The 21,123-nt window shown below is 43.6% G+C and overlaps 1 protein-coding gene across 2 annotated transcripts in view; it reads right to left on the bottom strand.

Annotated features, from left to right (window-relative positions):
* Positions 1 to 14,823, bottom strand: part of Smoc1 (SPARC related modular calcium binding 1) — a 148,202-nt gene extending 133,379 nt beyond the window's left edge. For both annotated transcript variants that reach the window (XM_004837310.4, XM_004837312.4), the window contains exon 1: positions 14,480 to 14,823. In XM_004837310.4, the coding sequence (XP_004837367.1) occupies positions 14,480 to 14,578 (99 nt within the window). In that variant the 5' untranslated portion in view covers positions 14,579 to 14,823. The remainder of the gene's footprint in view (positions 1 to 14,479) is intronic.
* Positions 14,824 to 21,123: the final 6,300 nt, after the last annotated feature.

The raw sequence follows: 21,123 nt of genomic DNA, 5'->3' as shown, positions 1-21,123 counted from the left end.
GGCGCGAAATAAAGGAAACAAACAATTGAGGCTCCCATGAGCATTTCTCATATGTTCCTGCTATATTTGATACTTTTATGAATAGCTAACACTTCCTGAGCACCTTGCCCTTATCCATCCTACCATTAAGTTCCCAATGACCCAATGAGGTAAGTAGTATCTTCCAGTTAGAGAGGAGGAAGGTGAAGCTTAGAGATTAGTTAATTTGCCCAGGAATACACCACTAGAAAACAGCAAAGCTATGATCTAAAACCAGGTCACTTTGGCCCCAAATCACTATGCAACACTGACTTTTGCATGGGCAAGAAAACAAGCAGCCAGTTGAACACTAATCCCTCAGACTCCTCCCCTATCACCCAGCAATGAGATGAGAAGCACATTAAATCCTCAAAAAGTATATACAGGGCCAGAGATTTAGCTCAGTGGTTTTGCCGCCTGCTGCACAAGCGCAAGGACCCGAGTTCGATGCCCAGTACCAAAACAAAACAAAACAAAAAAAAGTATATACAGCTTTAAGGAAAGCAAGGGTACAAACAGAATCAACAACAGATGGGACTGAGGCTGGGAGCTCAAACTTCCTCTAAGCCTATACCTTGATAGGGGAGGGGAGTGCGTATAGGATCATACTACCAGGAGAGTATACGATCATACTATGTGGTCCTCAAAGCATGAAGATGACTAAAAGGTGGAAATGATGCATTTTATCCTCCAGTCAGCCCCTGATTTCAAGTCATAAATCTTCCAGAAGGTTTTCTGAAGACAGGCAGGGAGAGAATGTCCTCAAGACAAGCAAAGCGTTTCTACTTCCAGTCCCCTGGACAGTATTGATTTTTAAAGGTCTCCCAGAAAACCACTGTGCAGACCATGAAACATAGCCCTCTACTGCAGGCCACTCACTGTTCAGCTTAGTGTATATCTGCACTGATCTCACTGCTGTTAGCAAGCACTACAAGTCTGGCGCCAAGATTTACTTTTACTTCTTCAAACTATATTGCTGGCTACTTGTTCTATCTGTCCGGCTTCATACTTCCTATCTGCAACCTCCAACATCTGTAGAAATCAGAAACTTGCCCCTTTTAGGGAAACGAGAACGCTATGAAATGCACTTAGAGTCAGGTGGCAAGGACGGTGAAGATTCCACAGGTCCTGAGGATTTGGGCCACCCATCCCAACGACTGGAAATTGCTGAGTTGGCCCAAAGCAACTTAGAAACACAATCCTCTATGAAAATTCAAACTATTTCCTGCCCTTGGCTGGAGTTCTGCCACTTTCCCAAGTGTTCCAGGGCATTTTTAAAAGAAATAATCATGGAGAGAGCAATGAAGGGAGAAGTCTGAGTCTTGGGCCTGGCTCTGCCTCACTAGCTGGCCATGTATACTCTGAACAGACCTCAAATTCATGCATAAAAAGAAGGTATCTGTGAGACTTTCTCAACTGTGGGGCTATTTGATCATGCTCTCTTCATGTTGGGCCTTCCCAAATCATCTTCTTGTGGTCCACTCATTCTATTCTGAAAGTTTATGAATTCGTTCTGTTTCCTCTTTCCCATCAGCTCCCACTCTCAGAATGGTATACTGTGACTACCTTGGAGGTCTTTTCTGCCTTGTCTAATAGATGAAGGAACTGGTGACAACAAGACGAGAGCCTCTCACTGGCCTCTGCCCTGCCCCCCAGCATCTCCAAATGCCAAATCCCAAATGGGCACGTGCTTGTCACCCTGGCATCCCTCCGCCTTGTCCAGCAGCCATGGGGTTAAGAGGAACAAGCAGGACTAACTTGGCTGCCAGTTCCAAAAATGGGTAATCCTGTCTCCTCTCCCTGCTACAGGGATGGATGGGTCTACTAAGGAGACTAGTCTGAGTCATTCACGGCATGACATTCTCCTGGCCAAAGAGATTGGTTAAAAGAATGGGCATCTGATCTCTTGTAGATTATAAGCTAAGAGCTCATGTGCTTTGAGACCATCTCAAAAGGATCCTTCTCCCTTTTCCAAGAGCTGCTAGAAGCCAATTCTCTTCCCTTCTTCTAGAAAAAATGATGTTGAGATATGAAGCATGGGACCAGTGCAGCCATTTGCCACCATTAGAACAGCTGGATTTGGAATAAGACAGAGACTACAAGCCAGGCATGGTGGCACACATCTGTAATCCCAGCACTAGGGAGGCTGATGCAGGAGGGTTGCTGTGAGTTCCCATTCAATGCCAGCCTGGGCTACAGAGTAAGAGCTTATCTCCAAAAACAAAAAGGACAGAGACCATAAAAAAAAGAAGGGGGTGGGCCAGGGATTTAGCTCCGTGGTTCCGCAGCTTGCCTCACAAGCGCAAGGATCTGAGTTCGATCCCCAGTACCAAAAAGAAAAGAAGGGGGCAAAGAATATAGCTCCATGGGAGAACATTTGCCTAGCATGCTTGAAACTCTGGGTTTGATACTCAGCACTGGGGAGAAAAAAGCAAAAGGCAAAGGGGAGACATATACAGGCACTGAGTGTTTGATGACACTATTAAACCACTGAATCAAACCAGTCCTGAAGGCCACTGCATTAGTTTATTTGGCCAGCCATCACAAAATACTAAGACTGCACTAGAAGCACAAGATAAAGGTGCCAGGTAGGTTGGTTTCCTACGAGGGAGGCCTCACTCCCGTGTTATCCTAACCTCTTCTTATAGGAACAGTACTCAGACTGGAATAAGAGCCACTTACCAGTCTCATTTTAACTTAATTACCTTTTTAAAGGCCCTGTCTAATTATAATTAACTCACCAAATTTTCCTGTCATTTTTTAATTTATTATTTATCTAAATTAATTTTATTTTTAATTGATACATAAAAAATAAAAATCGTTCATATTAATGAAGTAACATGTGATGTTTCAATACATATGTACATTGTAAAATATTAAACTATACAAATTCAAAATAAAATTTAAAAAATAAAAAGGCCCTCTCTCTAAATAGTCACATTTCGATACTGGGAGCTAAGACTTTGACATAGGCAGTTGGAGAGGATACAATTCAGCCCAATGTGTAAAGCCAGTTTTGAACATGTTACTTGTTTCTTATAATGTAAATTCCCAATTTATATAAATATACCAAAGATCACACAAACCTGATCTCGTTTCATCTTCAAGGCCCCCCAATTAGCACCAAAGAGGGAACTTCCTGCCTCATGTTCTTATAGCTTCCACCAAAAACCTAGGTGGCTCTCCTTCCAAAGCCACCAACCGAGAATATCATGGCTTATGTTTAGATGCCCCCCACATCTCATGCAAATGAGGTGGGGCTATTTTGAAGGTGGCTGAAGCTAGAGTGTGTGATTCATGGTGCAACGCTAGGCCTGAGAGCACTAGGACTAAGGGTGTGAGTGCTACCTGCCCTAAGCAGTCTGGATAAGATAAAGGGCAGGAAGACACTGTTAAGGCCCCTTGTTGCTTTTGCTATCTTCTACTGCCAGGAACTTTTCCCCTCTGCCACCCTGCCTGGAGCCATCCCATTATGGATTGAAATGTCTATAAACTATGAGCTAAACGAACTCTTTCCCCTTTAACCTTGGATGTGGGGGTTTTTGTCTCAGCAATGAGAGAAAAGAGACTAAGACAAAGAGTTTCCCCCTCCAACCTCTGCAATCACAAGCAGCCTTCCCAGTGAGACCACTGAGAAGGTCCCATTCTTTATTCCTCCGTGGAAACACCAGGAACAAGGAAGATGATGGCAATGCCACACAGAAATTGGAAGTCCTCTTCAGTGCCCCTTGCTACAGTAATTGTCTTCAATGAGGGCTAATATTCACAGATGTTATGTGCTTCACAATGGAAGTAAGTACATGCCAACATCCATGAAATACACTGTCAAAAAAAACCATATCAAACCTATAGCTGGTCAAACCTGTAGATCTACCTTCCATTTTTACAGGAAATATAAAGGATAGATGAACATGTTGCAAAACATAATGGGAATGCAAACAGCAAAGTCTAATGTGAAAAACCCTAGTAGAACTCATTAATTCATTTTGTTGTATTAGCATTATTTTAATCAGTCTTTCCTCATCCAGTTTTATTTCCTTTATGATCACTAAGGTTCCATCTAAATGATCTGCCCAAATACACAAGGTGTTAATTCAACAAATAAGTTATGAAATAAAAAGGGAGTATAGAGAAAACCCATAGATTTTAAAAAGACTCAAGGGACCGATTAACCAACTACAGTATGTGGATCTGTTGGATCTTGATTCAATCAGTAAAATATGTTTATAAGATAATCAGGGAGATAAGAATGTTGATTAATTATTTGCTGATATTATATTAGGAAGTATTGTTAATTGTTTCATGATACAGTTTGGTGGTTAGTTTTTTAGTAGACCCCTAATCTTTCACAGATATGCAGGGGCTCTTCAACTTACAATGGCATAGCATCCCAATAAACTCATCAGAAGTTGAAAATATCATGAAACAAAAATGCAATCATTACACCTAACCTGCCAAACATCATGGCTTAGCAAACAGCACACTGAGTATTGCTTGTTTACCCTTAGGGTCACATGGCTGACACAGAGCTGTGGGTTGCTGCCACTGTCCAGCATCACAAGAGAGAATTATACTGCACACCTCTAACCCCAGAAAAGATCAGGAATCGAAGTACAGTTTCCACTGTGTATGTATCATTTTTCACCACTGAAAAGTCATAATTCAAACCATCGTAAGTTGGGGACATCCATATAGGGATACACTTACAGATAGTAGGATATACAATGCCAGGTTTCAAAATAATCTGAAAGGGGGGTTAGGAAAATGGTGGAAGAACAAGGCTGACCACAAGTGGTCTGTTGTAAAATCTGAGTTAAATTCATTATGCTAGTCTTTTTTTGTGTGTATATTACAAGTTTTTGTGATTAAATAAAGTTTTTCCTTAACAAATGAAAAGAACTCAAAGATGAAAGAAAATCTAAATTCTTCGCCAATGCCCTAATGTCATTTCCAGGATAGCATGCTTACTAAATAACACTTTTTACAAATTTCCCCAAGTAATGACCCTCACAGAATCCTTCCAGCTGACACAGCTTCTTTTCAAATGTTACTAGGAATTTCTGAAACACAGGACACACTCTATCCACAAGGTTGCCCTAAGAAGTTTTGTTCAAGGCTGGAGACTTAGCTCAGTGGTTCTGCCACCTGCCTCACAAGTGCAAGGTCCTGAGTTTGATCCCCGGTACCAAAAAAAAAAGATTAATTCAAAGAACATACTATACAAATGCATAGCAAACATTAATGGATGATCTGTATGTTATGTATTTGCCGCTTAAGCAATCGAAGTTTTTAGGAACTTATTTACCCTAATCTCTAAAATTTTAATAGGGGAATACCTTTCTCAGTCTGACACAAAAGATAAAAGCCATAATGATAGATTAGCTACACAAGAATGTAAAGTTTTAATATAAATTGAACCATAGTGGATTTTGGAGTTTTTTTATTTTTTTGGTATCAGGGACTGAACTCAGGACCTTGTGCTGCAAGGCAGGCACACCGCCACTGAGCTAAATCGCCAGCCCGAACCATAGTATTTTTATATAACATACTAAGAAAGGTATTTATCAGATATGACACAAAAAGAGTAATACTTTCAAATTAAAAAAAACTATATCTTTATTTTTTTAATTAGGAAAAAACCTAATACAAGATTGTGAGTTACAATAGAGGATATCCAATTATATTCAAATTTCAGATAAATAATAAATCAATTTTTTATTTGGGTCACACTTATATATAACAGTATAAAATGTTATTGGTTGTATAAATGAAATTCAAATTTAACCGGACATCTTGGATTTTATTTGTCAATGCTGAGTCTCCTAAACCAATGGCCAATAACTTTGAGAAAATAACAAATCTCATTCATCATCATCCAGGGAAAGTAAGTATAATAGAAGAAAATTTTATTATCTATTATTCAACCTATACAAAAGGGAGTTTGAAAATCCATGTATTCATCACTCAGAGACCAAAAACATTACCAGTTCAATCCCAGCCTTCTATGTATTCCTCAAACATATTCCTCTCCCACCTCACCCTCACACTCTAGATAACCAAGAATATGAGCTTTGTGTTTATCATTGCTCTTAATTTTCTCATGAAGTTTTCATCTGTTTGTGCCCCTAAATGATGTATAGTGTTTTATAGTGTTTTCATGCTTTCAATCCTCCTATGAATAATAACATGTGTATGCACTATTCTTCAGTTTGCCTTTTGTCACTCAACATTTTAATCATAAAATTGATGCATGATAATGAGTATAGTTTTAGATTAATCATTTTCAGTGCTGTGTAGTAGTCTATTATTTGGACATACCACAATTTATTTTTCTATTATCCTGTTGATGAGCATTTAGCTAGTTTCCAATGTTTTGGAAACAAAGAATGCTAACGTGAATGTCCTTAAACATGTCTCTTCATATACACTGAAGTGAATTTCTCTAGGGTATATAATGGAGCAGAATTACAAGGTCGAGGAGTGTGTGCAACTTCAACTGTAATTCTATAAAGTGATTGTACTAATTTATATTCCCACCAGCATCAATAAAGACATTTTTTACAGCTATGTCCTGCTGGGGCTAATTGAAAACTCTCCTTTAAAGCAGTCTGAGTTCAAAGCATGCTGAAAATGAATAGGAGACCTGGCACTAATTGGCACTAGCCCTAAAAGCCCAACATAACCACAGGCCAAATGCATCTGATGGAGACTTTGCCAAAAGTTTTTCAGTAATCAGGCTGGATTGAAACAGATTTGGGGGTTGCTTTTCTAGTCACACATGTTTTAATTTTTATTTATTTAATTTTTATTTTTCTCTAAAGCTAAAAGATGTTTTTTATAAACAGAATTGGTTTAACAACTGCTAAAATACATGTTAGAAATTGGGCAGCCAAATACATAATTGCATAATATATAATCCACCCAACTTCTCTAGGTCTAACCATATTTTTTAAACAAAGGAAACTATATATTCTGGTTTGCTTTCTACTGTTCAATATATCTTTATAAAGAAAGAAATCATCTACATTTATTGAAAATTCCATTATTCAACAAACATTTGCTAAGCACCTGTTCTTGAGTAGGATGGAGTCTATAAAGAAAATTAAGCAACTTCACCATAAGAGACTCCAACTCTAAAAGAAAGAATATAACAGATGCAGGTCACAGTAGTGGCTCCTGGTGAACAGGCACTTTTCACGAGCCAGGCTTTACACTAGACTCTTCATGAATATGGGGGGCAGAACAATGGTCTCCCAAAGATGTTTGGTTTCTTCTTCCAATAATGCTTTGTTATATGACAAGAAAGAAAGGGTTGTGATGGAGTTTTAAAGCTGATAATATGCTAACCTTAAACTAAGATTAGTCTGCATTATCCGATGGACTTGGTATTATCACAATGGGTACTTAATTGGGGAGGGAGAGAGGCAGAAGAGCTGGCTGGCAGCATGAGAAAGACCATGCTGACTGGTCATTGCTGGCTTTGAAATGGAAGGGCCAATGAGCCAAGGACTCCAGGCAGATCCCAGAAGCTGAAGAAAGTAGGAAAGTGAAATCTTCCCCAGATCTCTAGAGAGCAACTCAATCCTGATATTTTAGCCCTTTAAGACTCATGTCAGATTTCTAACTTCTAAAAATTCATGTTGTTTAAGCCACTAATTTTGTAGTGCTTTGTCACCACAGCAATAGGAAGCTAATACAATGAACATTATCCATCCTTCCCTCACTCCACTCAGGGACACAGATGCTGTGGCCTCCATTGGATAAAGCAGGGAACTGAGAACCCGAGAGCTTAAATTACTAGTCCAGGATCACAGTGGCAGATCCAGAGTCTAACTGCAGTCTGTCTGCATCCAGACCTGTGCTGAGGCTGCCCCTACTCAGCTGGAACTCAAAGCAGATGGGAACATACACTGGAGAGCACAGCACAGCACGGGAGAAGAAAAGCACAGGAAGCCAAAAGGATTTAGCCAGGGGCAAGTCTTGAAGGACTTGGAGGCAGCAACTGAACCTATCAGTGATGAACAGGATTTTGATAGAAACAAGAGCAAAGGAAAGCTCAGGACATGTAAGATGGCTCAGAGCACCCGAGGTCTGGGGCAGATGAAGGAGCCATGGGCAGAAAAGTCTGGGCACATTGGCCAGAGTTTGGGGCTGTCCATATGGGAGCCACTGGCCACATGTTGCTATTAATATTTATATTTAAATTAACTAAAATTAAATAAAATTTAAAATTCAGTTTCTAGTTACAATCACCACATTTCAAGTGTTTCATAACCACGTGGAGTTCTGATCCAACTTTATATCTTTGCAAAAAGTTCTATTAGGAAGCACAAGTGTCATTGTTTTTGACCTAGCCAGTGGCATAGGGACCCTGAAGGAGAGACTTACATCCTTTAATAAGAACGCTCCCCTTATTCTCTCGCTTACTACCTAATTTTATGTCCTCTTCCCCAGGGCTTTGTAGAACTTTTCAAAAACAAATGCACAATAAACATCCACAAAAATTACTTAGAACTCACAGCACTGTTTCAGGGATGCTTATGTAGTCCTAAAAATAGACCATTCTGGGAACCAGGTTCAGTTTTTCTCCACTGTCACTATTTTACAAATCAAACCTTGTAGAAGCTAATCTATGCTGTAGTATAAAGTGGCTTTTAGGGAAGGACAAAGCTGCTCACAAGCACAGGGTATTGGTCAGATTTCAATATATCTGTCACGGTACCTCACGGGACCTCACCTAGTCCTGATCCTCTTGACGGGGAGACAGGCTCCACAGAAACCAGGCTGCCCTGCTTTGGCTCAAAAAAGGGGAGGCTGAGATCAACCAAGTCAATGTCTGGAAGGACACAGAACTCCACACCTAACAAGCTTAGGTGGTGGCTAAAGGTAAGGTTATTTTGGGAACTAGCAACTGAACTCTGAATAACATCAGATGTAAAGCAAAACCCAATTAGTTGCTATAAGGACCCAGGTTGCTTTGGGTCTTTATAAAAACGACTGGAAGTATTCATGGGGATCCAATTCTCCTATCCCCTCGGTGACTCATGGCTGTGAAGAGCACATACTGTGTACAATTGAAACTCTGTTTGGCAGGCCTCACCAGCAACTATGATCGATTTCCCATCAGCAACTCAACCCTTGTCCTCTCCCAAACAGCTCTGCAGTGACAAACACAGAAAGAGGGGGCCCTCAGCACTGACATTCCCTGCCACTAGTGGCAATGCCAGAACTTGGCTGCTGAAACAATAAATCTTTATGTGGTCTGGAGAGAAAGGGTGCCCTGTACCTGCTAAGGAGGGCCATGCACCCACCCCCAGTCCCTGCAAAGGGGGAGGGGAAAGGAGGTAGGGATGATGACAGGCATCAACTAGAAACAGGCCTCCCTGCCCCCACTACTACCTCCACCCCCACTGGTAAATCAGGCTTTGGAGCCGCATCTGGTAGTGAATGGGTCTACATGCCAGCTAGGGGTTCAGATGCACAGGGCAGACCCCCTGAGTAAGGATTGGGAAGATTGCCCACTGCCAGCTGGGCTGAGGCTAGCTGATGTCCATATTTATGCCAGGGCCTGGGCCTGCTCTGAGTCTGATTGGCCAATAATTGAAACAAAAGCTAATAATCATTCCCCAATGGAGTATTTTAGATTAGGGCCACATACACATCTGGAAAGGGGGAGGGGGAAGCAGAAGGAGGCAAGGAAAGAGTGCCCAACTCCAGGAATTTGTGCTTGGCCTCAGGTGCAAAGAATTGAATTAACTGTAATCCTTGGTTCCCGACACATCCAACATTGATTTATTCAGAGTCCACTTTTACTTTTTATTTAATCAGCTATTAGGCTTTTAATAATGGCCAAATACCTTCAAAGGCATCTTCCCGCTCCCACTAAAGGGAAAGTATTGACACTAACCCGCACTAACCATCTTGTTTCCCCTCCAGTCTGACTTCCTGCCTCAACCTGACTTCACACGAGTCAGGAGCCATCGTTACTTCGATTTTCTTATCATATCATTTTATTGTAGCTATATGTATTCCTAAAAGTTTTCTTAATTATAGTTATTTTTAAGTTTACATAGGATTTCATGCTGTATCTTTTGGTAAATTTCTTGTATTTAACATTTTATTCATCCCTAGTCTTGCATGTCACTTGTTTATTTGTGTGGGCTGAGTATAATTTTTCACTTTGTAAACTCATCAGTTTACTCTTCTTCCCTCTGACTGCTGAGAATTTGGGCTTCTCCCAATCTGTGGTATCATGAACACAGTCACACGTGTCTCCTGTAGGCTGTAAGTTCCTCTTGGGCTCACATATCTAGGAGTGAAATCATTGGGCCATAAGAAAGGTAAGTGTACAACTTCAAGAAATGAGTTGATATTGAAGAGTTCTCCATTTTGATTGCATTGCCTATAGATTCCAAGATGATTGTTTCCTCTTCCTAGCTTCCTTTGTTTTGTTTCTCTAATTTCACATCACTCTACAAAAATGTTTAAATCAGGTTCTTGGCCTAACATCTAAGCAGCATCTCAGATAAATCCCTCCATGTGAGAAAGAAAAGTTCTTGTCAGGCGCACAGATTATAGGAAGTGCATCTAAGCAGAGCAAGGACCCACCCTGGCCCAGATACTGGACCAGGCTAGTCCAGTGGAGAGAAAAAGCCTAGAAGCTGCTTTGCTTTTGGCAAACACACAATATGTAAAGGAACTGAGGAAGAGCTAAAGACAGTTTCCCCATTCAAAGGGAAAGTCCTCCCCAATCTTCCCATAACCAACACATGTACTAATTTTTAAACAAAGAATAAAAGCCTAAAAACAGAAAGCCCAACACATAAGCAACTAATTTCAGGGCTCCAAGCTGGCCATCACTATGCAGTCCAATTTATCTCATTAAATATGAACAGGATATGAGTAAGATCTCTACTTTGCCCTCAAAAGGTCTGCAAGTTTGCTCATGTAATAAGCCAGGATTAAGCATGAAGAAGCCAAGAGGTAACTGTACTGAGAAGATGAAGATGCTGGCCTGACAGTACGATGTTCACTGTAGAAAGATTAGAAGGTAGAATTAAAGAGGACAGAATATAGAAGTTGTTCAAATGAGAGATTTATGGGTTCTAATCAAACATTAAAAATGGAAGAAGAGTTCTTAGAGAGCAATGTTGGAGCTGGGCTTGACAACGAATCAAGTAACCAAGAGCAGAGAGAACAAAGAAAGAATATACCGAAAACAATTGTGAAATCGATTTCTAACTCAGATCTCTCTATCTCCTTGTTTTCTATTTCTCAGACTCCTTAAATCTTTATTTCCTGCCCCTGGTCATGGTAAAGATTAAGAAGTGGAACCTGTGGATCACCATTACAGGTCATTCCACAAAGACCAAGAGAGTCAATCCCTACCCTACCCTAGTACTGGGGATGCATGGATGGACAAGATGGGCTCAGTCCCTGCCCTCACCCTGCTCCCTGTCTTCAAGGGCAGACAGAGGATTAAACAAAGACAGGCAGTCGACTTGGCCTGACCATTAGCCAGACTGCATCTGCCCAGGAGAGCCCCTCCCCCACAGCATCTCTCCTAAAATATTTTCAGCAAATTGTGCAGGATTAAAGAAATGGCTGCCTGCTCTGTAATTAAAAGAATCCTGACCAGCATCCCAGGTAGCCAAGCAGCTGCTCAGAGCTAAAAGACCCCAAAATCAGGTGCTTCCTACATAATAGCCTCTCGTCTGATACTTGATAGCTGCTGGTTTCCAGAGTCAAACAAATGTCAGGAATTTTATGAAGGAAGGCAGGAAGCAAAAAAGGGGGCAAGGATTGGGGTCTAGGCCTCAGGGGAGCTCAATTAGTGAGCCAGATAAAGTTAAACGAAGAGAGCATGTTCTTGGTTTCCTAGAAAGCCATCTGGAAAAGATGCCAATCTTTAAGCCTCTGTCACTCAAAAGATTAACAGAAGAGACCTAGAGGTGCCCAAAGGGAATTCTGCAACAAGCCAGATGTTTCTGCTCTTCCTCTAATGCTATTGCTCTCAACCACAGCCATACTTCTGGGCCCCCAATAAGCCACCGAAGAGATCTAGAGTCTTTTGAGATAGATAGAAGCTCAAATATTACTCTTTATTGACATGGACAGTGAAAAAATACTTTCTCTGCAGACCTGTCTGGCGCATCTGGGTTCAGGGTTTTCTGGCTGAGTCATCTGTTCCTTTAACAGGAATGGCATCACTTGCTGGCCAAACACTCCCTGCAGCTGCTGGATGGTGTAGAAAGTCCACAGTCTTTAAGCCCACTTAAACTAGGATTTGGCTTCTAGAGCCACTAAGGCACCATGAGTGATTCAAACAAGTCCCCATTAGTCTCCCTGAGCTTCGTTTCCTCTTCCACAAAATGCCACCAAAAAAAAAATCTCTCTTCTTACTCTTGTAAGCACAAGAGGTCAGTATAATGACCAGGCCAAATGTGCATATATGGTAGCTCTTATTGTCACCTGTAAGTGTACGTGACAATGAGGCAACCACATGCTCAAGATAGCAGCTTCCTCTTCGTACTTTCTCAACACACGTGTCTGCTCATGTGTATGCATGTGTGTTTGACAGAGAGAAAGACCAAAAGAAAGAATGAAGAAAAGAGAAAGATGTAGCTGGGTTATACACAAACCTGTTTAAAGTTCCTACTTCTGCTCTACCATGTCTATGAAATTAATAAACTAAAGAAGGTGGAGGGAAACCTTAACCAAAGATTCTGTTTTTCCCTAAGGTCCCTAGCTTACCCCTAAGAGTTGCTTCCTCCAATTTCAGGAGGCAGGGAAGGAGAGCCATATGGCTTGAGACGTTAGACATGCCCGGCAGCAAACGAGTCCCCCACCATTTGTCGGAGGGCCTCTCTCCTTTCGACCCTCCTGTGGGCGGGCATCCAGATTTCAGTCGGGGTGCTCTGGTCTGCATCTCTGTCTTGACTGTTCCTAATTATTGGAGGGAACGCTATGGCTCGCCTGACCTCAGAGTTTAAGAGCTCCGAGTCCTAATATCAAACCAAGCAGCTTCATTTAAAAGGCATCCTCATCTGCATCCATAAAAGTCACTCCCAGAGCCCTGACTTGCCCCAGCTCTGGGAATGCCTGCTGTCCAGGATTTATAACACACCCTGGATCTAATCTGCCGCACTTTAACTGCTGCTGTTGCACATCTGGTCATAAAAGCAAGGGCTGGCCCAACACGGGGACAAACACTTTTCTTTCCTAAATGGCTGCAAACCTGATCTCACAGCGATAGCTGGGATCCGATGTAATCAGTTCAGCATCTGAGCAGTCACGAATCTTGGCAGTCATTAAGCCTCGCCAGTCTTTGCAAGGCTATTCCTCCACATACAACAGCTATAAAGATGATTCTCATACATCGAAATCTACAAATAAAGAAACTACGATGGGAGCAGGTGGTAATGAGGCTAAAGCTAGCCATCCAGGAAATTGGCCAGATAGATATCCAGGAAGGACAGCACAGGTTGGCTGAGGAGGCCACCTGGTTTTCACAAATACCCTACTTACCTTCAGGGGGACTGGGCAAGCAGGTATCCTGAGAGCCTAACCTACGAGGATGCTCAGCCAGAGATGGCCTGGATTAAGTTTGGCCAGGTGAACCACTAGGTGGTTTAATTTTAAGGCTGCGAAATTCTTTATTAGACCAATTGGAGGGCGTTGGGGAGAGCAATAACCTAGACCAGAAATAAACACAACCTCGTAGGTTCCAGGAGATTTTACAATGCCCTGGACAGCCTGTCCTGTGCACAGAATTGGCAAGTTTCATGTCGTTCAGAAACTCCAATCAGACCAAGGTTCAACAAATAATTCAACTTCCCAGCACCAGACCCAGGGGAAGAGACCCTCGAACCCCGTGCAGCTCTTCGCCAGCTCTCCGTAGCCCCCCACCTCTGCCCCTCCTCCAGGGCCGTGCAGGCAGGAGAGAACATTAAAATTATCTGCTGCAGGTTTTACGAGCAGCGATCGCTTTTTAAAACAACAACAACAACACAAGGTCCTTGTGTGGCTCGAGGGTAACCTAAAACTCTCCAGGCAGAGCTGCCCCCCCCCGCCCCCAGCCCTCTGCCAAGAACGCCACCGCGCTGGGACGGGCGCAGCTTAAGACCACAGGGAAGCCCGACTTCAGTGAGCTTCCCTGCTTCCCTAGGACGCAGGAGGGCACCTTTGAGGGTCCCGGAGCAAAATGTCGTGGGAGAAGAAATTGGGAAAGAAAATTCACCAGTGACAGCTGGGGGAGAGGGCTGGTGTTGCAGAAAAGGGAGGGGGGCAATGGGAGAGATTTTGTTTCAACAACTTCTCCACGAAGCCCGCAGGGGACTGGCTAGTAGCTGGGGAGGCAGTGATCTGACACCTCCCTTCCCCCTCCTCCCACGCCCCGAGAGGAGCCACCCGGCGACCTCGTCTCCCTCTGCAGGTGGGCGCGCGTCTGGGGCGCACTTACCCTGGGGCCGGTGGTGCGGTGGCCGCGAGCCAGGGACAGCTGCACCAACACGAGCAGCAAGTGGGGCGTGAGCAGGCGGACGCAGCGCGCGGGGAGCATGGTGCCAGCCGGGCTGGGGTCGCGGGCGGGCCGGGGCGCACGTCGCGCCTGCCTTCCTGCCTGGCTTGGCTCGGGGGGCCCTCGCGGCAGCGGGGAGCAGGCGGTGGGTCTGCGGCGGCGGCTGGCTGGCGGAGGCTGCGGCTAGACGACACGGTCATGCAAGGCGACGGCCAGGAGCTGGAGCGCGAGCGAGTGCTCTGCGCGGCGTCCGCTGCGCTCGGCCGGGCCGCGGGGCAGCAGGTTGGACGCCGGAGTCTGGGCCATGGGAATTCCCGTTATAAACCCCCGGGAGGGCGGGGCGGGCCCGGCGCGCCTGACGGACGGGCTGTGCGGCCTGTAGCAGCCGACGCGGTGGCAGGTGAAAGCCAATGGGAGAGGGGCAAGAGGGGCGGCTCGTGGTCAGCCCCCACCGGGGAGCGGGAGCGACGCTCTGCTCCGCCCGAGTGGGCTCCTGGAGAGACTGGGATAAAGAGTAATTTTCTCTTGACTCTTCTGTCCGAGGAAGCCTAACCGAGTTCCAGCAGCCTTAAACCCACCCAAAGGCTCACCTGGCTGGCAAGACAGCCTCACGCCTGTAGTTTTTCGCTCAAGAGTGTGGATTTGTCAGAACAGCTCCCTGCAAGAGGCAGGGAAAGCACTTCTAGCCCCATTTTCTTCAGATGACAACGCCAGGGTACAGAGGCACTGAGAAATCTATTTCCCCGCTGCAGCAACACCAAGGGCAACGGGAAAGTCGCCAGGTGACCCACGCAGGGTGTGCTGTGACCCGCGTTGAGAGTGAGGAGTGGGAGCCGTCACTGCTGTCCCCGAAGTTCCCTGGGTGTAACACCTGAGCTCCACAGCAGCTGCCCCAGGAAGTCTCGAGGGGACAAGGTGAAGAGCCACCCGACTGGACCCAGGTATCCTGGCTCCCTACTCCGACCTAGAAGGCCAGAGGACAACTTCTCTGAGCCCTCGCAGCCCTGCGAGGGGGGTCAGAGGGGCCCTGATCCCCTGTGAGGAGGAGGAAAAGGTACTGATGGGGAGGGGGTAGTCTATGGGCGCAGAGATCCCGGAGATGGGTCCGAAGAGGGACAGATCTCTCCTGGGTGCCTAACTCCATGGACAGGAGAGCCATGACTATCTTATATGGAGCACAGCCCGTAGCGCTTTGCTTCCACCGGTGTGGGCCGCTTGCTCCAGGGGGGAGGGATTCTTTTCTCCAACCAGACTGCAAGCCCAGTGTTCCTTGTCCTCTTCCTTGTCTGGCCTGAGAGATCCTGAAAAAGATTAGCTTTGCTCCCTGGGGCTGCTCTCCTGGGTTATATGAACAAGCTTCCCATCGACCCCTGCGTTCAGCTCTGTTCACCCCCGCATACTGCCCCAATCAACCTCCATGCTGCAGCCAATTGCCTTCTAAGCAGTAAGCCTGGCTGAATGCGCTACTCCCTGCTTAAAGGCTCTGCCCTTCCCACTGTCCTTGCACAAAAGAGCCTAGACTGGGTGCTGGAACAAGAGCTAAGTACTTGTAGTTCTCCCAACAAACATTTAGAACACCTCCAAAAGAACTGTCATCTTTCCCTACTGGAAATTAGTGCAGTGGTCAGGTGGACTCTATGGGTCTCGGCAGTTGGGTCTGCCACCTAGTGGTCCAACCTTGAACAAGAATTTACTTGGTACTGAGGTCCAGTTTTTCCTTCTGTAAAATGGGGGTAAAAATTGTATCCCTCCCATAAATTGTTGCCAGGATTAAAGGAGATGGAGTATGTAAAGCCTTTAGAATGGTCAAGTTAGAAATATCGCCCTCTGGCTTTTGAAGAGAATACACCAATGCCTCATCTCATTTATCCTCCCAATAATCTTGTAAAGTAGGGCAGACATTCCTGTTTAGAGATACGGCATTGCGTAAGACTGTGACTTGTCTGGCCTCATTTGGCTGATGAGTGGTAGAGCTGCATTTCCAGGCCAGAGTTTTGAAGTCTAACTCTCCCTCTGTCGTGTGAGGACTGCAATCTCACGTGCCATAGGATTAGATGTCGTCCATGGGTTCCTCGGGGCTTTCTTTGGTAGCCTGAAAGGTAACAGACTCGTGGGCTTTACTGAGCTTCAAGGAAGAGGGTGCACACAGCAAGGGTCAGGTCTACCTGGAAATGGCCCTTTTGATCCACCATCCTGGGAATTTGTGATGCTGGTTCAGTGCTGTACCTTCTGCAGCACTTACAGCAGTTGTCATGTACCCTAAGAGCTCACCTCCCAAGGCCCTGACAGGATAGAAACATCACCATCAGGCTCAACAGCCTGGCAGATTTCTCCTCACTCTACCACCTGGCCACATGTATCCATCAAACTGGTTAACTTCTTTCTGTTCTATTGAGAAATCCATTGGCCTAAGTAAATATGCTTAAGTTCCCCCACCATATCTGGCAGTAAAAATCACCCAGGGAAAATGCATTACAATAGTCCTTTCCATCCTTAACACCAAAAGTCGCTTTCCAGCCAGAAAACTTATGTCCAAGTGGTCATTGGTCCAAAAGTCGACATTATTCTGGATTTCAACCATAGCCTAGTTTAAAATAGGAGCAACTGCTTTAAAATATGAGTAACTGCTTTCCAGTCATTTTGTTAAGCAAGTATTTTCTTTCCCTGTGGTTGGCATGCAGAGCCTGTTGTAACCATGGCTATCATTCAAACGATGCATTTTCTTCTTCCAGCTCCTCCCAAGCCCAGAGAAGGTTAGACATTCCAGAGAACTTCTAGTCCCAAACAGCATCTCTCTGCCAGACTCAGCCTTCTGATCCAAGCAAAAAAAGTAAAATTGACAAGCTCTTTCTTTCCCCAGAGGCCAAGTTTGTCATCCAAAAATAAATCTAGCTCTCCTGGCAACTGATCTGTTCAGTTTCAGCCATATGCCTCGTCCTCTGGGACTTCTATTTGTGAGGAGATATTTGAGTAGAACCTCAAATATTTAGTATGCGTGAAGAACACCAGTTTCATAAATATATCTGTGTTCCTGTATAATTCGGAGGAGTCCTACCTTGTCTTGTATTCAGAATAATACCTTTCTGTTCATTTCAACAAGCACCTTAATGCACATCCTTCAGTACCTAGGACAATGTTCACTGTTATGAGGGACCTTTGGACCCACACCCAGCCCTCTGAGAGGCTGCAAACTAATTAAGGCAGAGAGCCTTAATTAGATACCCAAAGACCACATTTAAGAGTGCAGCCTGTACTGTGTTTGGCAACTGAGAGAGTGAGGACTCACTACAGACCTAAAGGGCAGTACAGTCTTATGAAGGTGGGAGATCCTGAAAAAGGCTCTGGAGCAAAGTGCTCTACAGTGTAAACATACCTTGATTTGTGCTTGGGTCACTTATTACAACAGCTGTGTTTAAGGTCCAAGACTCTTGCCAAATATACTACTGAGTGTGGGAGCTTGGGACACTGTCTTAATTACGTTTTTTGTTACTGAGACAAAATACCTGGCACTGAAAGTTAAAGGAAGAAAGGTTTATTTCAGCTCTGTCTGTAGAGGTCTCAGTCCAAGGGAGAGCGGCATGGCAGAGGGACATCACAGAGGAGAAACAGCACATGACAAAGCAGGGCAGGCAGAAGGCAGCCAACAGTGAAGTAGCAAGCAGCAAGCAGCAAGGGACAGGCAACAGCCCTCTTTCTATCTCTTATAGTCTCTCTGGGCTACATGCCCTTAAGGTGGATAACATTCACACCCAGCATGGGCCTTCCCATTTTCCACACTCAGAACTATGCCAAACCAATCAGTGGACTAATTTAATAATTACACACCTTTAATCCCAGCATCACACACTCTAGATCTGTCCACCTCTGAAAAAGCCCCACTTATGACTGCATGAGGCTCTGGGGAGAGACATCTAGACACAGCTGTAACAGACACCAAGAATACTGCGTTCTTTCTAGATTCGTGTTATAACCTTAGCATGTGGCTAAGGTAGGGTTCTCTAGAGAAACAATCAGGAGAGAGAGAGAGAAAAATATATATATATACAATTATTCAAGGAAATCATTAAATAGGCCCTCAGGATCAGAGACAGGATGGTCTACAATGACGATGTGCACATTGGAGAGCCAGAAGTTCCCATAGCTACTCAGTGCACTAAGCTGGAAGCTACAGAACAAGAGGGATCAAGGATGCAGTGCCAGTCTAAAACTGAAGGCCTAGAAGCTCCCTGGAAAATCACTAGTAGGAATCCCCAGTGAAATGCTGAAGAAGATGCAGTCTGATGTCTACAGGCGATGGCAGTAGCAAAAAACATACTACTCATTTGAACAGAACGGAGCTTTCTAAATGCAAGCCAACTTTCTCCTTCCCCTTTTCATTCTGTCTGGGCCACAAGCCTATAGGATTACACCACCCACAGTCAGGATGGGTCTTCCCTCTTCAGTTTGCTGGCCTACATGCCAGTCATCTCGGAAAATACCCTCCCGCAGACACACCCAGAAGTATATTTTCTAATCTACTAAGCATTTCTTAATCCAGCCAAGTTGACAGTCATGATTAAAGGTCACAGAAGTTATTATTGGTTCTATTATGCAAAGGAAGCTTACCCACAGAAGTTAATCTTATCAAGACCACACTTTAAATTTTAAATCTACATGACAAAAATAGAGTGACAAAAAAATCTAGAAACTTCTCTCTTTTGTATAAAAAAGACATATGATTTTAAATCTTCAATTAATATCTTATTTTCTGTATCATCCACTTTCTCTTTATAAACAGCTACCTACAGGATTTTTCTATTCACAAATGATGTCAAGTAAATTTCACACAAAGATCTAAAAAAAATATTGTCATATGTCTTTTTAACAAAATAAAGTGGTCTAGACTTTTGTCCTAAAACATTCTGTAACTAAATTCATCTTGTTGGGTGACTAACTGGATGAAAATGCTATGTTTCCTCTTCTTAAAAACATATCTTTTTTAGCACAACACCTGCTTGGCAAGTGTGAGGTCCTGAGTTCGATCCCTGATACAAAAAAAAAAACATATTTTTTATTCGTTAATTCTTGGCTGAGGAAAATCATCTAGGATATTATTATAGGAGAACTCAAAGGTAATATGTATGTCATCATCTTTTGTCTAGACGCTATTGTCTCATGGAACTCATCTTCAAGTTTACCTAACAATTTGTAATTCCTTTCCTCTATCAATTTTTTTCTTTTTGCTATAACAGGCAGAGAATAAGAAATCCAGATTTCTCAACTCTGTTCAATGAAATCTAAAATCATCCCAGTCTTATTTTATATGCTCTTAAAGATAATGTAAAACTTCAGGCAATGCAGCAGGAAAACTCAAAGATGATGATTTATTACACTATTCCATCATAAGTGAGTCCATTATTTTCATTTTCTCATTTTAGTATTTTTCAGCTTTGTTGGGAATAATCGACGACTGATGATGAAATGATTCCTAAATGACCAAAACAGGAAATATTTTCCCACATAGGAAAAAATAAGATCTCATAATGTATCTTATAAAAGGGTCCAATATCATAATTACAAGAGTCTTATTCTATTCATTAAAAATAAATAAATTCTTTTGGTATACATTAAAAGGTGTCTAAGAAAGAATAATTGTCAAACAGTATTGATCCTTACAAAAGTTAAAAGTGTTTTTTTTTTAAATCAACTCAAATTGGGTCCAATGGGCCCTAATAGTATTATCACAACCAATTGAAGGACTTGGGAAAGGGGAGCCCCCACATGACTGAAGGAGACAGTGTTTATGCCTTATATTTCCCCTCAGCCCTGAGTTCTCCAGCAGTTTCCTAACCTCACATAACCTTCCTCTCTCTGCCTGCAGTCTTCCTCTGCCCACAGGTACATGTTCATCCTGTGCATAGAACTGGCCAAAAGTTTCTGAAAGGTTCCTAGGAGCACCCTCAAATGATGAGGAAACAGAATTAATGGACAAATCCCCCCACTTCTTCACTGATCAACAAGGCAATTCTGTGTGGTGTTCTACACATTTTTTTCAGTGGGCCCCCATCAGGATTGAGCCCAAGTTGTCCATAGTTGTAGCTGTCTCATGAAAAGACCAGTAATTGGTTTTCCCCCTCTTCCCTGTTGCACTTCCCCACTCTCTTACTGTGCTTCTTTGGATAATCTCCAAGGATACTACTTTCGTGGAGATTCCTTAGAATCCACTTCTGGGAGATGTGTGTGAATCCCCACACCATGATAAAGTAAGTGATACAGGTCCATATAACTGGTAGGGCTGCTCTGGCTCTACCTGGAGGCCTCATTGTAGACCCCATCGACCCAGAACAGAGAAAAGTGGACTTATGCAAGCCATCCATAGAGCAAGGGTGGTAGGTAAGGATGGTAGACTGCAGTTTAGGAGAAATAATGCTTTCAGAGATCATTAGAATAAGAATCTGTGTAAACCCATCAGAAGCGTTTACCTAAAAAAAAAAAAAAAAAAAAAAACCAAACCAACCAGAGATTTAGCTCAGTGGTTCTGCTGCCTGCCTCGAAAGCACAAGGTCCTGAGTTCGATCCCCCGTACCAAAAAAAAGAAGTGTTTATCC

This window comes from Heterocephalus glaber, unplaced genomic scaffold, assembly GCF_053883595.1.
Source record: "Heterocephalus glaber isolate CG9 unplaced genomic scaffold, H.glaber_assembly_v1.0 deba00001608, whole genome shotgun sequence".
Lineage (NCBI taxonomy): Eukaryota > Metazoa > Chordata > Mammalia > Rodentia > Bathyergidae > Heterocephalus > Heterocephalus glaber.
This window is presented reverse-complemented; position numbering and strand designations above follow the sequence as displayed.